Below are 23,205 nucleotides of genomic sequence, written 5' to 3' on the forward strand. Positions count from 1 at the left end.
AACCCTCAGAGTGCAACTTTCTCCTTCCTTCGTGTGAGGAGAGGTGGGCGAAGGGGACGCGGTCAAGATACTGGGTCAGAACCAGGACGCCAAGGGTGGAGGGAGACCTCTCCCCTACGTTTCCTCTGGTCTTCGTAAGGGAATAAGAACATCCTTCCGCATTCATTTAACAAAGGATAAGGCAGCGACAGAGAAGGATAATATAAAAGATAAATAATAATTCCTAGGAAACGGAGCGGAGCAGCTTCTCAAACAACCTGGCGACTCACAGCGACTGAAAGACACTCGGGGCCAGAAACTGCCTTCTCCTAACCCCACCTCCATTGCTTCTGCACATGCGCGTCGCCCGCCACTCTCACCGCCCCCCTTTTCCCACAATCCTCTGTTCTGCGGGCTAAAGACCGAGGAGCGAGCTGCAGAGAAGAATGCTATTGGTTCAAAGGGCAGCCAATGAGAGAGCCTGTTACTGGTGTGCGTGCTGCTGTGTCTGGGAGCGCTGTAGGCCCTGAAGCCCCTCGCGTACCGGGTGTGTTGGCACGATGAGCTCCATCGGCACCGGGGTGAGTTCGTTGTCTCTTGGTGTGATAGCCTAGCGTGAGGATTGGCGTTGAAGGGAACTCGGGCAGGCTGCCTGGGGTGCCCGGACTCGGGCTGCGCTGGGACTGCCTTCGGCTGGTGGGCTGCTTCCAGTGGTCTGGTGGCCGGCGCTATTCCCTGCGCTTGTTTCCAGGCCGGGTCTGCGGCGACGGCGACCAAGCCTTTCGGCTCCGGGGTGGCGGGCTCGGCGGCGCAGCAGGGAGATGTGGAGCCGCTTTGAATTGCTTAGTCACTTTCTTTAGCCGCTTAGGGAAACCGAAAGTGGAAACTCGTGGGGCCTGAAATAGTATGTGAAGGGTTAGGGCGACGTAATTAGCCTCCTGAGAACCACGGAGGCAGGGCGGCTTGAGAGTCCCAAGGCTGGGACGCAGCTTTCCGGGGGCCGCCTGTGCGGTTCCTGGGGTGCTGCTGACTCACAGGCCTCTCCATCTTCCCTTCGAGCGTGTGAGTCCCTGGAAACCCTATCGGACAGAACTAAGAAGAAGAATGGTCCGAAAAGCGAAATCTGCAGAATCCTTTTTGTTTTTCCTTTGTCCCAGCTTTTCCTGTATAGATTACTTAACAGCGCTTTGAGGTATCAATACTGCGAACATTTAAATGATTAGCTAGGGACTTACCGCTTCTGACTTCTAATAGACTATTGAGAATTTTGAAGTTGGACTTGATTGTTAACTTATTCGGCTTAATACTTTCTTTGTTCTGCATATATGCAGTCTTTTGCCTACGCTTTTAAAGTATTTCTCCATATAGAAAATGCAGTTTTTGTATAGAAATATCTGTTGGTTATTTGCACTAGGCATTGAATAATGGGTTTCTCAGTTCATCTATTTTCAGTGTTCACAAGACTTTGATACTCAGCATTATGCCCATTTATTGGTTTTCCAAGTTTGACACTAGGCAACTTATGTTTGGAATGGTTTCATCTATTCGATTATGAGATGCTAAAGTCGTACTTTTTTTGAATTAGTAGATGCTCAGTAATGCATGTTGTACCAAAGTGACTTTGCAGCTACGTTAATATTAAGTTTGATGAATAGTGTTTCATTAAAATCCCTTAACATACTTAAACCACTAAACATACTTGATAGTATAACCGTGTGAGACATTTTGGTGCTACAGTGGTAGAGTTAAGGGTCTCCGTTTTACAGATCAGGAAACTGAGACTCAGGAAGAACCGCTGTTGAAGGCTTATCTCCTATCTTCACTTCTCCCAAGAGCTCCAGATGTGAAGACCTGTCTGCCGACTTGGCGTTTCTCTCCACTCGATTACTTAATAATAAGCATTCCAAACTACAGTGTCCAAAGTAGAGCTCAGGGTTTTCTCCTCTCCTTACCATTTTGCATCTCCTACAATCTTCAGCTCAGTGAATGGTCCAATTCTAGTTGCTCAAATGAAAACAATCTATGATTCACCTTTAATTCCTTTTTTTTTTTTTTACTTCTCGAGCCAATCCATTAGCAAGTTTTTTTATTCTACCCTGAAAAGATAGCACCTTCCATCTCTTTTTCTCTAGACTAAGCCACCACCTTTGGAATACCCGATCTCTGTTTCCATTCTTGTTCCCTCTACAGTTCATTTTCCAGATGATGTTTTTAAAAAAATTAGATCATATCATGCCCCTGTTTAAACTCCAATAATTTCCTATTCCATTTAGAATAAAATATAAGCTTCCTGCTCCATCCTAGAAGACTCACCATAGTTTGGCCCTTACATGTCTCTGATGTAGTTTACTCTTCTCTCCACCACTTTCAGTGCTCAAGACACGGTGGCCTTATTTCTTTTACTTGTTTGTTCTAGGCTTATTTCTACCCTGAGGTGTTTATGCCCAGTGCTGGGATGGCTCCTTCTCCATGTCCTAAATGAGTAGTTACTTGTTATTTATGTCTGGCTCAGCCGAAATAACTAGCTATAACTGCCCCAGCAAGGCCTTCCCTGATCAGGTAGTCTGAAGTAGTCTCTCAGGCTATCACTTCAGCTTGTGTTATTTTCATCGTAGTACCTTTTCTGGTTTACTGCTGTATCTCTAGTGCCTAGATTTTTGCCTGATCTAATTTGAAAATGAAGGACTTCAGAATGAGTGTTCTTTGTATTCCCTTATAGTGACTAACATATAATAGATGCTTATTAAATGTTTGCTAAATGATTTGCCCAGGGTCCTTCAGTGAGTGCCACAGCTGTGAATTGAAATCTTCTGAGTCCAGTGCTACTTTTACGACCATAGTAATTTTCTTCAAAAATGAGCTTTGTGTTCTGTGTGAAAAAAGTTCTGACTTTACCTAGGACGTGTATCCATTGCTTTTCAATAGCAGAAATCTAAAGTAACTTTCCCCTGGCTGCTGTTGCTGCTGACATGCTTCCCCTTCCTCTTCAAAGCAAAATCTTTGTTAGGTTTAACACACATTTCTGATGTGTGAGCTATTTAGGAAAAAAAAAATTGTAAGGTTATTACTGCCAAAGATGCATCATTATAAGCTTATTGTTGCCTTTTTCCTCCTAGTATGACCTGTCAGCCTCTACATTCTCTCCTGATGGAAGAGTTTTTCAAGTTGAATATGCTATGAAGGCTGTGGAAAATAGTAGGTAAGAAACATCGTTTTACTTGGAATTAGTATGTTTTAACCAGGTATTAAATGTCTCCTTTTCTATATTTTTGGTATTTTCTATATTTTTCTATATTTTTGGTAATTAGACTTTGTTATATTACTATAGCACAAAATTATATATATCCTAAAACAATCTCAATTTATTAGTCTTTTCTAGATCTTTTTTTAAGCCAGATCTTTCCAGTGGCCTTAGTTCTATGTTTCCAGTTGATTCCAGGATTATTCTACCTTGTCTCAAATGTAGTGTATAAAACCAAATTAGTTATCATCTTTGCTAGCCCATTTTTGTGTTTCAGATTCTTGATTTGTATCATTGTTTTCCTTGTCCACTAGGTTTGTGACCTTGTTGTCTTACCTGTTTTAAATGTCCTGTGCAGTTAGTCACTTGTTTGTCTCAGCAGAGATTTTTTCATTCTTCTCATCTTCTGCTGCCATACTCCAAAAGGTGTAGGATCAGCAAGATATTTTCCTGTTATACTCACTTCCTTCACTCTTGTCTTGTATTGTTTACAGTAACGCACTAAAATGATTCCTTGGCACCCCTATGACATCTTGGTTAAATTATTAGCTTGTTGACAAACTTTATGTCGTTTATTGAAGAAATTTTGCAGTCAGTTGTACTTAGATGATCACTGTATTTTTTAATTGAAAGCAGCTTTGGGATGAATTAAAGGACTTTTAAAAAGAGTCTGTTGCATAACGTCTCATTCAGATCTCTTAAAAAAATTTTTTCAGGCCTACCAAACTATTGGAGGTGGTGTTTGAGCTCGGTTTTTTCATTATAATGAAAACATTTGGAATAGAGGTTGAGTAGAGAAGTGTTTCCAGCATTTTAGAAACGTCCACATGTAAATACTGAGTTTTTCCACTTTCTAATAGTACCTTCAATATTTGATTGTCGAAGTTTCATGAGGGTAAAGACTGTCATTTGTCTTTGTGTGTGCTGGCACACAGCATGCCCTCAGTAGTTACTTAATGAATAAAAGTTCATTTTTTGTGCCATCTTCTGAGTGGTAGAAAGAAGATATATGGATTTCTAAGGGTTTATGAAGTATTTAAAAATTTTTGAGCAAAAATACATTTTAAGTCCTCTTACAGGATTTGTAATGAAGCTACTTTATTTTGTGTTTAAATGTTGTATAAATATATACATATATATATAAATAAAGAAATGTATTTGTCATTGTGTACAAAGCCTGATAGAATTCAAAAGAGAGTCAAATTCAAGAAAAAAGTTAACACATTTTCTTCTTGTTATTAAAGGAAGGTAGGCCCTTGGACCAAGGAGCAAGAAAATATTGAGGAAGTTATTGTGTTTCTCTTCCTCCTTTGCATTCTTGCATTTTCATTGGTGTAAAAAAGCTGGTACAAGAAGACTAAGAGAAAAACTGGAGATACATTTTGAAACCATCTGTAACCCAGAAAATTGAGACTAGGCTATGAGAATCTGTGTGTCCTAGGAATTTGTTTTCTATAAAGTATTTCTAAGTATGATTTAAAACAGTTAGATTTAAGCAAACTTGAAGAAATATAATTTTTAAAAGTTGAAACATTAAAAATGAATGTATTTTTTCCTGCATAAAGGAAAAATACTACCAAAGTTTCTCTTTTAAAGGGATCTATGTAACCTGGTATGATAGAATATTGGATGAGGATCAGAAGATGGGAATTTTCATCTTAGCTGCTACTTAATATTTGAAAGGGTTCCTCTGTTCAGTCCTCTGAATGTTACTTATTTGTCTGTAAAATTGGGATGTAGGCATCTACCCTAACTACTTCATACACCTTACATAAGAATGAAGTATATGTAAAAACATTTGAAAAATTTTTAAGTGCTGTGTGGGCACAAAAAGTGGGAAATAGAAATATTAGATCGTATATTAATATTCCTGAGTCTAGCATATAAATTAATAGTTAGAAAACATTTAACCAAATAATTTGATTTAAGATTATATTTCTGCATCAAAAGGAGATAAGTTCTTTTAAAGAAATTTAATCTTGGGAATTTAAAAGTCAAGTATTTTTGAGTACCTGTTGTGTTAAGCATAGGAACTACCAAACAAATAATTAATGACATATAAGTGAATACTTAAAAACACTTTATTAAAATATGTGTCGTATGATTAACTATTTTATAAAAGTATGCCCCTAGAAGGTAATATGCAAAAGAAAAAAAGGGAAACATTATAATCTTCCCCTTTAGCCTCATTGAGGAGCCAAGATATGAAAGGAAGATTGTGCAATATAACTATAAGGGCTAGACTGTTTAGAACACAAATGTACCCAATTTTGGTCTCAGGACCCCATTATATTTGTAAAAAAAAATCACTTGAGGACCTCACAGAGCATTCATTTGTGTAGGTTATTCGTTCTCTATTTACCATGACCCCAAAGAGCTTTTGTTTATGTAGGTTATTGGTTCTATCAGTATTTACCATATTAGAAATTAAAACTGATAAATTAATAAATATTAATTCATCTAAAATAACAATAATAAACACAATTGCATGTTAACATAATAAATTAACATTAATTAAAATTTAATTAACATTAAACATTTTTAATGAAAAATAACTTCCAAAATATAAAAAAAAAATGTAATGAGAAGAGTGGCATTGTTTTACATTTTTGTAAATCTCAGTAGTTAATTGAAGCTTATTGGGAGACAGATTCTCATATCTGCTTCTACTTCAGTATCTTGTTAGTTTTGTTTGAAGCATGTGAAGCAAATCAGGCTTCATACAGCTGTGTAGATGGAAAAGTAAGTAGTATTTTAATAGCCTTTTCAGATAATTATGGATGTTGTTCTTTGATACTACACCAAAACAGGACAAATGGTAGCTTCTTAAAGGTTAGTTGCAGTGTAGGATATGAAAACTTATTGATAAACTTTTTGTACTTTACATTAAAATCTATTGGGCTGTCTTGCACTTTGGATGTTTTACCCATGCATGATTTGTAACATTGTGTCTTGATAATTTGGAAAATATTGGTTCCCTGAGTTATAACAGATCTTCGAAATTTGACGTATTTTATTATCAACTGTCAGAAACATCACACTTGTTAGTATCACCACCAGTCTGATTATAAAAGATTTTAAGTGTTGGGAAACAGATGAGCTCACAGTGTTGAGTATGTTTTGTAAAATTCCAATTGATGGTTGAAAACTTAAATTTTATCACTAGCAACAAAATACACTCAGTTGTTTTCCTTCAAGTGACAGGCCACTTTGTTCATTTTAGGAAAAAAAAGAAGTCTGTCACATACCTAAGTGTAAATAACCATAATTTGTCTAACATTCTTTGAAGGTAAAAGTAAGTGTTCCATGAAAAGATCGACAACTCAAAACAATTTTATCAATACTTTTTCCTTTAGATAACCATCATATTTGACGTACAGCAGAAGTACTTTGAGTACCTTCCATTTCATTATATTAAAACAAAAGGTACTCAAGTGTTGTCATAAGATAAATTACTATTTTATCAAGGACATTAACTAAAAGTGGCTTTTTTTTTTTTAAAGATTTTATTTTTTCCTTTTTCTCCCCAAAGCCCCCCAGTACATAGTTGTATATTCTTCGTTGTGGGTCCTTCTAGTTGTAGCATGTGGGACGCTGCCTCAGCGTGGTTTGATGAGCAGTGCCATGTCCGTGCCCAGGATTCGAACCAACGAAACACTGGACGGCCTGCAGCGGAGCGCACAGACTTAATCACTCGGCCACGGGGCCAGCCCCTAAAAGTGGCTTTTTTTAAACTGAGAGTGTAGCAGTGAAGAATACGATTAATAATTACTACTACCATTTGTTGTCACTGCCTTGATTTGTGTTAAAGTGCCAGCAATTTTATCCACCAGTGCTTCTGTACCATCAGTGCAAACATCCACACAGTGGAAAAAGCAAATGATAGTCTTTGTATTCTTATGAAAATAATTTTGACCTCACAGACCCCCTGAAAGGGTCTCAGGGATTCCCAGGGGTTTCACAGACCACACTTGGAGAACTTTTAGTTTAGAATAAACAACATTTTAGATTCTGAACAGTGAGGAAGATGGTGAGTGGGAATAAATTAGGAAAGGCTACCGGAGGCTGTAGAGATCAGGTTCAATGAATTTTGCAAAAGTTTGTGGAACTTTAAACATGCAATGGTAAGGAGGAAGTGTATTCTAGCATCCAGGATAACTTCCACAAAGACATAAAAGCAAAAACGAATGTGAGGCCTTTGAGGGATGACGGTGAGTTTGAATTCAGTAGAGCACAGGATTTATAATAGGAAATTAAGTAAGCGAGATGGTCTTTGCAGATTCTCAGGATTTTTGAAAGCTGGGTTACAGAGTTTAAACTTGAAAGGGGAGCCATTGAAACCTGAAGCGTGGGGGAAAGAGTGTCTGAAATTCTTTGCAGATTTTGTGTGTGTGGCTCTGTTCATTTTTCTGGTTATTTGTGATCAGAATTCCCTTTGTTAAAAGAATTAGAAGAATAAAGTAATTAATGTATTTTCATCTGGAAATGGCAATATATAATTTCTCCACATTTTACTTGAGATTATTTTAAGATCTATTTTGTTTTAAACAGTTGTACAAAACATATATTTTATTCTCATACTTCTTATAAGCAGTACATGGTTATTACAGAAAAAGCAAATGATCAAAAGGAAAAAGAATTATAATCTTTCCACCCAGATTAGTCATTGTTAATTTTTAGTTTGTAGATAGCCTGTCTTTTCTATGCATATTATGTACCTTGGTTTTTTTTCCTTTGGTGAGGAAGATTGGTCCTGAACTAACATCTGTTGCCAATCTTCCTCTTTTTGGTGGGGAAGATTGTCCTTGAGCTAACATCTGTGTCAGTGTTCCTCTGTTTTGTGGGACACTGCCACAGCATGGCTTGATAAGTGGTGTCTAGGTCCACTCCTGGAATCCAAACCTGCAAACCCTGGGCCTCTGAAGTGGAATGCATGAACTTAACCACTACACCACCAGGCTGGCCCTTGTACCATTTTTAATGGACAAGAATTTAGTCACCAGTTGTTATAATATGGTTATCATTATGCCAGACACTGTGCCATTCTGTACATATTTTGTTGGCATCTTTTTTTCACTTGTGTATAAATATCTTTTTATGTCATGATTTGCTAGATTTCTTTTTTTGGTCACATGATTTTCATTTATACGGATCTAATTTATTACACTTTCGGCTGTGTTCTCTTTCTTGTTTTCACATGTATTTGTTTTAAAGTACTTGATATGCTTTAACAAACTAAATATTACCTACTTGTGTTTTAACTTAAGTTTATGAAGTTTCTTTTATTTTCATTTAAAAAAATTTTCTTTTTGTTTCAGTACAGCTATTGGAATCAGATGTAAAGATGGTGTTGTCTTTGGGGTAGAAAAATTAGTCCTTTCTAAACTTTATGAAGAAGGTTCCAACAAACGACTTTTTAACGTTGATCGGCATGTTGGAATGGTAAGGTCACATTAAATTTTTTTTGGCCTTGTCCAGTTTCTTGTGAAGTAACTGCTTGGAATATATTAAAATGTGATTCTAAGAACCCATTTATTACTTTAGCATTGAGGCAGAAACAGATGGGAGAGTAGCCATAGAGTAATCACAGAGAGTTGCTGGTTTGTGAATGTTGTACTGTCTAAGAGAAAGGCAGCATTCTCATAACCTGATGATAGACAGATATGAAAAACCAGGTTGCCTAATGAAAAGGAAGCAGGGGAAGAGGTCAGAAGTATGTGTAAAAAAGAGATCTTGGCAGCACAGATTACCAATGAAGGCATGTGTGTAAGAGGGAAAGAATCTTTAGGTTTTTCCATCCCTTCTAGGGATCAGTGTCACACTGAAAATGTTATCAGATAGAGAATACCTTTATAGTAAGGTGGAGCACCAGGAAAGGATGTCTGATAAAAGGAAAAGTGAACATATCCTTTTTAATAGCTTCATAGGCATCACTGTATTTAATTTTATGCTGCTGGTATCTTGAGTGACTGCTTTTCCATAATTGCAAGCCACGCCATAAATACATTGCTGGTGTATACTGAAGTCATCCTATATAAATGTTAGACTTTCTTCAGTAAACCACCACTACCAAAAGAGAAGAAAGGATTCTAACCCTGCTTACTGAAAAAGCAAGGAAGAAAAGAGAACACCTGTGTGCTAGAGGCTCTTTACATAAATTGTCATTTAATCCTGACAAGTCAGTGAAAGTAATGTTAATCCTGTTTTTACAGATAAGAAAACAGACTCACAGCTGGTAAAGAAATAAGCTGGGATTTAAACTTGGGTCTGCGTGTTAGTGCAGAGCCCGTTCTGCAGGGTGAGATCCGACAGGACCCTCATTCTGCTTATAGCTTTGGTATTTCTAAATGTAATGTGTTAACACACAAACACAAGGACTGTTAAAATACAACCAGTAAACTGTAAAGCTACAGATAATTTTTAAAAAATTTTTCAAATGATTTTTTTCTGAATATATGCTCTCTCCTGAACAAATGTATTATTGCCAGTGAAACTTACATGTTTTGATGAAACTTGCCAGATTGTAACCTAGCTGATAGGAGGGAACTAGTAAATCATGCATTCTTTCACTTGGTAAAAAAAACCTTAGGTAGGTATATTTTGAAAAAAATCATATATGCTTATAGGCACTTGAGTGATAGAAAAAATTTTATTGTCCTAGAATTTTCAAGGTTGTCACATTTGTTGTTTAAAGCCAGGATACTGATGGCATTCCTTATAGCTGGAATTTGGCAAAACATCAAACATGGAAGAGAGTTGGAGAAAATGAAGGATTAATGTTCTCTCTCCACAATTGTTACCTTCAAGTGATAGGAGAATTATTAGACTTCACAGTAAGCTTTCTCCAAAGCAATAGAAGATTCTTTATTAAATGGTGACACTAATGGTTGGGTAATCTTGGGGAAGTTATTCTAAACACAGTTTCCTCACCTGCAAAACTAGGGTGGTAATAGTACCTTCATATAGCTGTGTTACATGGTTAAAAATAATTAATTAAAATGCCTAGCATGTAATGTGTTAAGAATTTTCATCATTACTATTACTACAAAGCAGGAGAAAAAACGGCTATTAAAAATTCTGATACCCCTTTAAATTCTGCAAGTCTCCTAAGCCAGCAGTTCCCAGACTTTCTTGATTCCTACTGCAAGTGTTCAGTAATTTTTTCTTTCATAGCTTCCCTAGGCCAAAAGAAATACCCAGTGGTTCTGTTGATTATATATTTAGGTCCAAACAAGTTAGTGTTTATGTCCTAAAAACTCAGTAGCTGTTAAAAAAAAAAAAAAAAAAAAAAAAAAAAACATACAGTGAAAGAAAAATATTTTATTTTTAAACAACTGCAATTACTAATGCGCACTGCACAACTTCTTAAACTTTGGAATCAGATTAACTCCTGCCCTACCTCATTTCCTTTCCACATTTATTTTTGTACAGTACCTATTTTTTATCACAGCAACCCAGCTTCCCAACAGTTTGATGGCATTGAAAGGAATATAGAATGATCTAAAGTTTTAACTGTGAACTACTTCCACAGATGTTTCCCCCAAACTCAAAACGTCCCACATCCTTAGCGCCCTAGGACATCTCAGCACGTGTTTTGGTATCTGCAGTTCTAAGCCACCAATCTTGGAAGGCTTGTGGTTTGGCATTGAAAATTATTAGTCAATAGGCTGAAAAACAAGGAGATTTGAGGTGGTGCCTTTTAGATCAAAACTTTTCATAAGTTTTTGAACACAGAGCTTGCTTTAAATTAAAAAAAAGATCAATACTGACCAAGACCAATGGTTTTATTCTTTTCTGTTGTTGTTTTATTCTTTATAATGAAGTGGTAAATGGGGAGATGTGGGAGATTTATTATAGAAATATTCCTTCTAAATATTGCTGGACAAAACAATAAAGTGACACTTGGTAAAATTCCCAATTGTAGTCTCATACTCAACTATTAAGATGCCAGAAGCCTTGATGTTTAAAGGCCTTAAAGGTCTTTAAGCCAAAAAAATTTATTTCTAATGGTGATGCTTGTTAAAAACAATATTAAATAAGCCTACAGTAATGACATACTTTCCTTGATCTGAGATAGGAATGTATTTCTCTCTTAAACTCATATTTATTTTCTTTTAGGCAGTAGCAGGTTTGTTGGCAGACGCTCGTTCTTTAGCAGACATTGCAAGAGAAGAAGCTTCCAACTTTAGATCTAACTTCGGCTATGACATTCCACTAAAAGTAAGTTGACAACATGTTGAGCCTTTTGAATAGTAGTACAAGTTTATTAATGTGCTCTTCTGTTTCCCCCCACAGCACCTTGCAGACAGAGTGGCCATGTATGTACATGCATATACACTCTACAGTGCTGTTAGACCTTTTGGCTGCAGGTATGAAATTTTGTGAGATATTCAGTCAGATCTGTACTATAGGTATCTGTTTTCCCCAACATATTAGCCTTTTATACCCTTAAAAATATCAACTATTACCGAGAGGGATTAGGATAGTGATTAAATAAAATAGTATATGTAAAAATAAAAACTTTGAAAAGTGAAAAAGACTATACAGATTTGAAGTGATGATAAAACAGAATTCATAGTAATAACTTTAATCTGATTGTAATAAATTCTCTGAAGGAAGGTGATCAAAAGGTATAAACTTCTGGCTATAAGATAAGTACTGGGGTGTAATGTATAGCATGATGACTACAGTTAACACTACTGTGTGATATATAAGAAAGTTGTTAAGAGTGTAGATGCTAAGAGTTCTCATCACAAGGAAAATTTTTTTCTTTTCATTGTATCTATATGAGATTGATGGATGTTAACTATAAACCTATTGTGGTAATCATTTCACAGTACATGCAAATCAAACCATCATGCTGTACACCTTAAACTTATATAGTGATGATGTCAGTTATTTCTCAATAAAACTGGAAAAAAAATAAACTCTCTGGTGTTAGACCCTGACATTCTCAGGAAACTGCAAACTGATTTTAAATATATTCCATGTTGTCATCATTAGGTAGCCACATATACTGATGCTTCAGTTTTCTCATTTATTTCCATCTGATATACTTTAAGCAATTAGGTAAAATGTTCTTAAATGGGGGTTTTTAGTAGTCAGTAATGAATCCATTCCAGACTCAGACAGACTAGGAAGAAGGACCTGGCCACCTACTTGTGAAAAAATTGGCCATGAAAACCCTATGAATAGCAGTGGAGCATTGTCTGATAAAGAGCCAGAAGATGAGAGGGTGGTGCAAAAGACTGGGCAGGGTTCTGCTCTGCTGTACACAGGGTCTCTAGGAGTGGGAAGTGACTCGACAGCACTAACATATAATGAATCCTTACAAAATTGCATTTCACGATTCCAGTTAGTCATTTTCTTACTTTTGTTGTGAAGTTGCTGGTATTTTTATTTTTGGGGAAAGCTGGGATTCAATTGCATCAAGACCTGGAATGCATGTAAATATTCAAATATGGCTTCTCAGAGCTGATCTGTTATGACTCTAGATTTTCCTAAAGTAAAAGGACATATTTATAACTGTTAAAAAGTAAATTCAATCATGTTCGATCAAAATAAAACATTTACTAACATCTAACTGCTTGTCCCTGTTAAAGGTTGTAAAGAAAGTGTATTAGCTGTAGTCCTACCTTTGAGTTGTTTATAATCAGCCATATTTAAATTACTAAAGAGGACAGATGTTACAGAAAACCTGAGTTTTATTCTACTGGCAATAGGTTAGACCCGTGTGTATTTTTTTAATTTGTTCTTAAGGTTCTCCCGTGAATTACATTATGAAACACTTTGCTTTCAGACTTCATAGATTACCTTTCATTTTTAACCTTTCAACTGAGCTCTGAATTCATCAGTTTTCTGTTTTTAAGACAGTAAGAATAGTTGGAGAGAACTTTTTCAGTAAACATTTATATATACCATGAGCATATACCATCAGTCAGTCATAGACTTGGTGGGGGGATGCAAAGATGAGTAACTGTTGATACAGTTTTAGAGGTGATGTGATGAAGGTATGTATTGAGTATAGTGGGGCACCAGTTAGTGAATGGCCTCTTTCTGGAGAAGTGGCAAGGAAAAGGAAGTGAGATGTACGGGGAATGGTAAGGGTATTTCAAACAAAGGGACTGGTATGAAACTACTTGGGCATTTCAGATAATGCAGAGGTAGTTAAGTATACTTGGTGTGTAGAGTATAAGGTTTAGATGATACTGAAGATGTAGGAATGGGCCAGATCATACAGAAGTCTGCTTCATGCTAAGAAAACGTTGAAGGGTTTTTAAATAATGATAATCGGCTATATATTCTGAAAGCTAAGTCTCAGAGCAGTGTGGAAGATGGAAGGGAATGATGGTAGGGGTGGGAATCGGACATTTGGCTGTTACAGGACTCTGCACATGAAATGATATGTAAGATGAGGCTGGTTTCTTCTGTACTTCTAAGACAAATCACAATTTCAGAAAACCAGTAATTTCATGAGATTGTTTAATAGCCTAATTTAAATTTGTTGAGCAAATAAAAACGCACTGAACCAATTTGATTTACTGCAGAAAAATAACTGGAGGAAAACTGGGGAATAGCCAAAAAAGAATGAAGAGTGGGACAAGTCTTTGAGGTAGATTCAGTGTACTCATATCAGGAATTTTGTCCCCTTGGCTTTTTCAAGTTTATGACTCTACCTATTAGGCCCTCTCATTAGTTTTACATCTTTCATTACTCCTTTGTCTGCACTGCTAAAATCCTCCCAGGAAAGTTTCATCAGAAAGTTTAATACTAAACAAAGCCACATGCATTTTGAACAGTTTCAAGTATGTACTAGTTCTTATTGAAACTACCTTATCAAAGTGCTTACTATGAGTTATATGTATATTAGTATTTTATCTTAGAAAGTATAATTGCATTTTTATCATTGTATTTTTTAATACTTTTATGATATTAAGAATCATGGCTTATACTATTAATTTACTTTTGTGCAGTTTCATGTTAGGGTCTTACAGTGTGAATGACGGTGCACAGCTCTACATGATTGACCCATCCGGGGTTTCATATGTGAGTCATTTTGAATCCTCTGAAATTCTAGTTCTAGTTTAATAGTATCTCATAAGCACTTAAACCATATATTTGGATTATATGGAGTTTCTTTAAAATTTGAAGAAAGCAACATCTTGTTTATCATTAATAAACCTATGGATATGAGGCAGGGGAAAGATTTGTTGTGGCTTTCATTATGCTGTTTTTAGAAACTGCATAGTGAACATAAAATTTCAAATACATAGTATTTCCTTTACTGTAAATATTAGCAGTGTCTTAAAAACTGAATATAGTATCTTCCCTTTTTTAAAAAAAGGATTTTAAATGGGATTTCTTGGATCTTTCTGTAACTACCCTTTCTTAACTGCCTTCTGAAATTTTTATGGTTTTTACTAATTAAAAGAAAAACAAGACTCCTTATATTTTGTCATTATACACAAGTATAAATGGGCATCCTTAGCTTTAAAAAATAACCTTTACAATATAAATAATGAGTTTAAAATACTGAACTTAAATTCTTTGTCTCAGAAGTAACTTCATTTTCATTGTCATAGTGCTAAAACTTTTTTCATTCCTACCTCAAAAATGTTCCTAGTTCATGAAGTATATATAATGACATAATTTCTCCTTGGCTATCCCTCTATTAAAAATAATCCAGATTATTCTAGAATTAAGTTTGGTATTTTAATTGTTTTGAATGAATGGTACTCATCAGAATGTTTGTAGTTTTCCATACTTTTGAAAGTCATTTAACATCCATTCATTGACCTTTAAATAGAAATATGTCATTCATGATTTATGTACTATAGTATATTAATTTGCATAATTATATGATAGTATATTGATTTTGGTGTGTGTTCTTTCTTAATAGGGTTATTGGGGTTGTGCCATTGGCAAAGCCAGGCAAGCTGCAAAGACGGAAATAGAAAAACTTCAGGTAATACATACTTAATGCTTGAATCTTTGCTATAACACTATCCTCATGTGGTGAAATTTTATCACCAGAAGCTAAACCATTTAGTCCAAGGATATAGTGTGATTTGCTGTTTTGAGCAAAACTTTTCTTTCTTTTTTTTCTTTTTTTTTTAAAAAAGATTGGCACCTGAGCTAACAACTGTTGCCAGTCTTCTTTTTTTTTCTTCCCCAAATTCCCCCAGCACAGTTATGTATTTTTAGTGGTGGGTCCTCCTGGTTGTGGCATGTTGGATGCCGCCTCACCGTGGCCTGACGAGTGGTGTCATGTCCACGCCCAGGATCTGAACCAGTGAAACCCTGGGCCGCCAAAGCACAGCGTGCGCGAACTTAACCACTTGGCCACGGGGCTGGCCCCCTCGAGCAAAGCTTTCTGAAGCTGCTAAGTGGCTGAATAGGAAAGCTGGTAACATGTTACCTGTAGAGTTGTGTCATGGATCCCTTTATGATTTTGATGGCTGCTTATTATAAAACCTTAATCCAGAAAATTACAAACAAATTTTTATATAATTTCACAAAATCTTTGAAGCCTATTCATGAAGCCCTGTGAGCCTTAGGTTGAGAACTTTGGTGTTACTATAACATTTCTTTTTTCTCTGGAGCACAGCTTTTGTCTGTGGAAGTACATTAAGAATCTTTGTTCTAGTGCTTCTGTTTCCTTCATTCCTAGCTAGTTAAGGCATGAAACCCTGTCGTGTTCCAACTACCCACCTTTTCTTCCCCCAAGAGCCAGAAATTCATCTATAGCGTGAAAAAGTTCTCCTAAAAATTTGCTGTTTTTCCTTTTACCCATAAATTGATCAAGTTAATACTGAAACGGTATCCACTAACTCTTTATCATCAGAAACTTGCATAAAAGGCAGGCATATGGTTTATCAGTGTTTTGGTAAATTACAGTGAGAAAAAATTTCATAGACATTTAATATTAATGCTCTACTGGAACCTTGCTCAACCAATTACTCATTCAGCTTGTTTGAGGCCAGGTTCTAGAAAATATTTTTTTTTTATTAAGATTATGATAGTTAACAACCTTGTGAAATTACAGTTGTACATCATTATTAGTCATGTTGTAGGTACACCACTTCACCCCTAGTGCCCTAGAAAATATTTTTTTAGTGCTTGGAATTTAATGCCAAATTCTAGACCTATAAACCTAATCCATGTTTGGTATTTTAGTAAAATTGACAAAAGGACCTTAGCAATCACTTCATGCACGCCCAAATCTGGGTTAAACATACTGGCTGAACAGTTCCCAGACCTCATGACTCTTAGACCAGTGTTCTTTCCCATCACACACTTCCTATGGTTAAATCCTAGCAAGGAATGGGAATACCACCAAATCCTAGCTAAGAATTGACAAGGATCACTTCAGTTGAACATGTACACTTAATGACAAAAACATGCTCTAAATCAGGTCAGCAAACTATGGCCTACTGCCTGCTTTTTAGTTTTATTGGAATACAGCCACATTCAGTCTATGGCTGATTTTGCACAACAACAATAGAGTTGAATACTTGGAACAGAGGCCAAAGATCATATGGACCAAAAAGTCTAAAATATTTACCTCTTGGCCCTTTACAGAAAGAGTTTGCCAACCCCTGCTCTACATCATTGCTCTGGCCTGCCTATTTTTCTTATGTTCTGTTTACTATTTTATGACATAAAAACTTAAAGAACATATGTAAATATCTATTCGCCATTTAAAATGTGCATTTTCAAGTTTGCTTAGGTTTGCCTTTGTATTATACAGTTAGTTTACTACTAAATATAGAACTTAACCTATAAGGGCAAAAGTATGAAAATGGGTATTCTCTTCCTTCTCCTCACCCCCAATTTAACAGGAAAAAAATTTAAACATCAGAAAAGATAAGAAAAATACAACAAATATCTCCTTCTGGATTGAACAGTTACTGTTTTCCAATATTTCCTCCCTTTGTATGTTTTTTCCTGAGCCGTTTGAAACAAAAATTGTAGACATCATGACATTGCATGCCTAAATGCTTCAGTATTCATCTTCTTAGAATACCACGATTATCACACTTAGGATACCATCTAATACAGTCCATAATTGAGTTGCCTCCATATCTCAACAGTGTCATTTATAACTTTTTTCAAACCATGGTATAATTCAGGTTCATACATTACATTTGTTTCTTACATCTCCTCTAATTGAAGTCTTCCCCTCCCTCCAGTATTAATATGTATTGAAGAACCCATGCCAGTTGCTTTTGTAGTTGGTCCCACATATTGGATCTATTTTCTAGTAAGACTGGTATTCCTAAAATTATGATTTTTTTGTTGTTCCTCCTTTCTTATGTGACTGTGCAGGCACAACTAGAGCATTAGGATTTCTAAATATATTAAAAAATTGCCAACAATAAAATATCAATAAACCTAGTTTCGAGATGTAATAATTCAGTCACCTCAAGCGTGGACTGCTGTATGAATACTTTCACCATTTTCCCTCCTCCCCAACACATCCAGAATATGAACGCCAGATTGCTCAAACGTTTTTTTGATCTTGTCATGTGTGTTCAGAAACCCATATGACTAATAAACTCCTGCATTGGTTACTTCTAGTACCTACAGTATACAGACTCCTCAGCTGGGTATCTAAGGGCTAATTTTTCTACCTTGATTTCCAAAAATGTTCACTATAAGAATGCTGATTACTTCTAATTTGAACAAGATTTTGGCTTCCCATGTGTGCTCTGTGCATTTGATTTCTCTCCCCCAAAATCAAACCAAATCCAACTATGTTCTAAAAACCCACTCAAATTTTGGTTCTTCAAAGCTTTCCCAGATATTTTGCATTTTTGTCTTGAATAGTTCAATGTGGGACAATTTATCTTACTCCTTAATCTCTCTGTATCTTTTATATAGTAGGTATTCATAGTTGTTCGCATTTTATTATCCTAAATTAGCTAGAGAAAAAAATTTCTTCTCCAACCTTTTAAACTTCAAGGTCTGCCTGTGAATCTGTTCATTCAGGGGTCTGGATTTTTATAAATTTTAATACTTAGCACAAAATTAGTGGTGCCTAAGAGTTGTCTAGAATGTCTGTTTTGGCATAATAATTTAAAAAGATTAAATTATGAATCAAAAAAGGTTCTGGTCTTTTTGGGTTTTAGGTTATTTTCCTTGGTTTTATATTTGAGAATCCATCTCAAGAGCATGGGATATTGGTAAAAAGTTGTGAAAAGAATCTGAAAAGGTACACAAGTGAAAAGTGTTTTTCTTTTGACTAATAACTTAATGAATATATTATTTTCTTTAGATGAAAGAAATGACCTGCCGTGATGTTGTTAAAGAAGTTGCAAAAATGTAAGTTGAAATTTTCCTTACCATTGACAAAAAATTTCATTTGACTTTACCTTATACATTAATTCTAAGAGGCTGTTTTGTTTGAAAATAACTTAGTGCATCATTTGTAAAAGGTGAATTTAATATTCTAAGCCTCATTGAGGAGGAGAATATCCATATTTAAAGTGACAGTGAATGGGATAGGAAAAAATGGCTTTTGACAAAATAAACTGTTTAGGTGACAGAGTTCAAGGGTAGGAGAAGATAGTGGAACTCTAGGGGCTTCATTTGATAGCTCCCAACTTCTCAAATCTCAAAGTCCCAATAATAGTAATCTTTGCTTACAAAGTTTGAGGTTTACAGCTAATTACGTCTATACATGATCTGTGCTGTTTCTTTGGGCAAGATATGTTAATCCTAATAGTTCTTGTAACAGGATGAGGAGAGCAATATTTCAAAACATTTAAAAACAGTTTATAGGAAGCCCGAAGTGGTTCATATTGCAGGTACATAGAGTTAGAATGCTATGTAACAGTAATGGTAAGCAGCCACAAAGTCAGTAAACATGAGTGGCAGTGCTTCAAGATTTGTGATTCTTCTAGATCAAAGAATGCAGGCATTTGGTGTTTCAAAAAATCGGATAAAATGGTGGTTTTGCAGCCAGCTTTTCAGATTTAAAACATACATATATTCCAGAGAATTCACGGGACCTCTAACTATTCCACATTAGAGCTATGTGCACACAAGTCTAGTCAGCTCTTTGTGCAAGTGTCTCAAGTTTTACAACTAATAATACATGTAAGGAAGAAAAGTCTTAGAGGACTGTATTATATAATATACTATTTAAATGGTCCCTTAATTTCTTCTAAACTGATACTTTTAACAAATATTCAAATCTCAAAAGCGTTTTAGAATTTTGTCCTAATTGTCCACCACTCCTGCAACTGCCACTCCTCACTCCCCTCCTTTTAACATGAGACCTTTACCCTTTCCAGTTGTGAAGCAGCAGAATCCATTCTTCGATTGTCAGTTAATAACAACATGAGGAACACTGGGAAGTAAAATAAAATAGAACTGCCTAAAAAGAAAGTATTAAAAAGTCCTGAACGTGATGCACTGAGTCTCCTCAGGGAGAGTGCTTCTGGAAATCAGCCCTCCCCCACCTTCCACGTTCAGGTGTAACGGCAGGCCTTCATTAGTTCCACGTAGGAAAGCCTTCCCTTCATCACTGAGTGAAACGGAGCACTGTGTACCTTGACTTAATTCTAGAAAGTTAAGATGCTTTCTTGTATTATAGCAAGGCTTTAGGAATACCCTCCAAAGTAAGGTGTGTAAGACAGTGCAAAATATAAAATAAGTGTGCTCTGATACTTTTTTGATGCTTTTTCTTTTATTTATTATCTTGTATGACAATGCCTCTTTTGTTTCCTGCAGTTTCTCATTTACTGTAGTTTGAAGGTTAGGTTAAAGGGCATACACTTATAAAATGGACAAGGAGTTTAGAAAGATTCCTGCCAGGAAGCTGTAGGTTGGAGAGACCACTAATAAATTAGTTTCTTTTAAAAATAATCAGCAACTTTAAAAAAAAAAGGGGGGGCGGCCCCGTGGCTAAGGGGTTAAATTTGCATGATCCGCTTTGGTGGTCCAGGGTGTCGCCGGTTCAAATCGTGGGTGGGGACATGGCACTGCTCATCAGGCCACACTGAGGCGGCATCCCACATGCCACAACTAGAAGGACCCACAACTAAAAGTACACAACTATGTACCGGGGGGTTTGGGGAGAAAAAGGAAAAAATAAAATCTTTAAAAAAAAAAAAAAATTAGCGAACAGAAAACAACCAAATATCCTGAAAAGCCGCAGGTAATGATGGCCTTTTCCCATTTGAACCTATGTTCCTTATGAGGTATCTTTTTTAGTTGTCTCTGAAACAGTGTGTCCAAACAACTTGAGTTGTAAAGGCATTAAATCATTTGTAGTGTTTAATTTTATATCAGTCCTTTTGTAATTTGTCTTTTCTAGTGTTCATAATAATATAGACTATGTATAATGTGTCTATAGTATAATTTTATAAATACTTATATTAGGGGTGGATGTTCTAATTTGCCGACTGGGCACATGAACTGCAGTGTTTGTAGATAGCCATATGAATGTTAATTTTCCCTTTTCTGTTCTAGAATTTACATAGTACACGATGAAGTTAAGGATAAAGCTTTTGAACTAGAGCTCAGCTGGGTTGGTGAAAGTAAGTTATTTTTTGCCTATTGTTGAATTTTACATAAATGGAATTATACAATATGTATTCTTTGTCTCTGATTTTTCTTCAACATTACATTTGTGTAAATCGTGTTGTTATATATAGTAGTAGTTGTTCAGTTGCCTTGCTGTATAGTGTTCGGTTGTCTGAATATATCACAATTCATTCATCTCTTCTGTTGCTGGACAGTTGGGCTCTTACCAGCGGTTCTTTTCTTTTTTCTTTTTTTACTTTAATGAATAACGCAGCTGTGGGCATCTTGCACAATTATTTTGGTACACATATGTAGCATTTCTGTTGGAAATACGTATGAGTGGAATTGCTGGGACAAAGTCCTGCTTAACTAAAGTTGTCAATAGTTTTATTCACTTTTTTGAAACATCCATTTCATATTTTTAAAAAATGTTACTGAAATCGCCAATTTTTTCTTTCTAGCATGGTAAGCATAGGGCTTCAAGGCCAGCCCCCTGCCCCCTTAAATTAATCTAATCATGCTGTATGTTAATAAATGCTTAGGATTATCAAACCATGAGGATAAATCCTAGCATTACTTATTCTTAATTTCCGTAAGAGCTAAATTCAGGCAGATTTAATCTCTTATGTGGAGAAAACACACAAAAATGAGTTCGAAGCATCTTGTATTATTCATAGTACAACTTTCCATTACATGGATCATATATCTGTAGATTGGCTAGATTGTACCATATTGCAAATCACAATATAGTCCTTGTTTTTAATTCATTTATAAATATATGGCTTAATTTACAGTAACTAAAGGAAGACATGAAATTGTTCCGAAAGATATAAGGGAAGAGGCAGAGAAATATGCTAAGGTAAGCTAAAGCATGAAAACTCCTGTAGCTGAAGGTAGCATAAAAATAAGTGTTGAATAATAAAGGAACTTGGTTGATTTCCATTAAATAACACATAAGAGTTCAGCTGAACTAAGGATAGATATTTTCTAGGTTATTCTCAATGGGGATAAAGTTGCCCTGGTTCCAAAAAAGTTTTTTGTACGTGTGAAAATGGCAAGAGTTTTTCAGGACATTTAATGATTTCATGTTGTGTGTATTCTATCAAGAATAAAGCCATTGATTGTTGTTAGAGCAAGATATACCTAATTTTCCTTTTCTTTGCTTGGGTGCCTTATTCTAAACCACTGTTCATTTTTCAATTATAAAGTGTTTTTAATGACAGTGCTTAATTGGATTCAGATTGTTATAACAATACTAAAAATTGATTTTAAATACTATTTTTCTCTTAACAGGAATCTTTGAAGGAAGAAGATGAATCAGATGATGATAATATGTAACATTTACTGCAGCATCTATTTTAAATTTCTAATACAGTCCCATGTAACTATTTAGCCCTGTGGATTATTACATACTCACTGACCAATTTTCATTAAATTTTTGTCTTGTAACAACTGAAGTTTGGTTAATACCTGCTTGACAAAATTGGTGGGGGTAATGGAGCACGTATTTACTCAGTATTAAAATGCAGATTTATGCCTATTTAAACATTCCTTAGTTTAGAAAAATACTGCAAAAAGAGGTTTTGAATCAGATTAATTCAAAGCTCCATTCTGTCATTCATCTAGAATCTAAAGACCATATCTTCCTGGGCTGTTGTGTAAAAAGTAACTACCAACTTAGTACGCAATTAATTGATGCCACTGCCAAGTTTTGTACTTAGTGAAATGTTGGTCATCAGCCACTGTTAACTTGCAGGTGTGACAACACAAGAAAGATGTTTCAGGTTGGAGAGTCAAGAACTTTTTCTTTCTTTTATTGTGGATTTAAAAGGATTCAAAAAGTCCCTATTCTGTCATTTAAAAAAAATTTCTTGATCTGTAAAGTTCAAATAAAAATACGCATATCTTATGCTAAAAAATAATTAGCATGTATGTGGAAATGCTCTGTAAACAGAACTGTTACTGAATGGAATAATTAGTATTGTGGCCTGCAAGAACAAATGTCATAACCTGACCAGTGGCACTCACAGCAGGAAGAAACCATCTGAACTCAGGCCAAGTATGCCAGGTAGACACACCCTTTACTGGGCTCCTGCCAGTATCACTCCATACAACTGTCAGGCTTTCCTAAGAAGGTCATCTACCCTATTGGGTTTAGCAGCAGGGTGTTCCTGGACTTTGAGCATCTGTGTAGTTTAAATAGCAAATCACATGTGAATAGTTAACTACTATACAAACAACTCAAAACCAGTATTTCCTTACCAGGGCTTCTTTTATGTAAAACTACCTGTTACATTTTACAACTCATGACACCAGTGTTGGCCATGGACAGACATCTAAACAACATTAAACTGAATCTATATGTAGACAGATAATTAATAAACTATCCCTAAGCCAAGTTATAGCTAGTCTGTACTTTTCCAAGGTGTGAATGACACATGAATCTTAATTGT

General features: G+C 35.6%; 1 protein-coding gene across 1 annotated transcript; it reads left to right on the forward strand.

Moving 5' to 3' along the window:
* The first annotated feature begins 360 nt into the window (after positions 1-360).
* Positions 361-22,204, forward strand: PSMA3 (proteasome 20S subunit alpha 3). Its single transcript, XM_008540045.2, has 11 exons — positions 361-560; positions 3,096-3,178; positions 8,539-8,662; positions 11,339-11,440; positions 11,516-11,589; positions 14,194-14,266; positions 15,120-15,185; positions 18,498-18,544; positions 20,699-20,766; positions 21,547-21,611; positions 22,046-22,204. Exons 1-11 carry the CDS (start codon positions 540-542, stop codon positions 22,088-22,090), a joined length of 768 nt encoding a protein of 255 aa, XP_008538267.1. The 5' UTR covers positions 361-539; the 3' UTR covers positions 22,091-22,204.
* The last annotated feature ends 1,001 nt before the right edge of the window (positions 22,205-23,205 follow it).

The sequence above is a fragment of the Equus przewalskii genome, chromosome 25, assembly GCF_037783145.1.
Source record: "Equus przewalskii isolate Varuska chromosome 25, EquPr2, whole genome shotgun sequence".
Classification (NCBI taxonomy): Eukaryota; Metazoa; Chordata; class Mammalia; order Perissodactyla; family Equidae; genus Equus; species Equus przewalskii.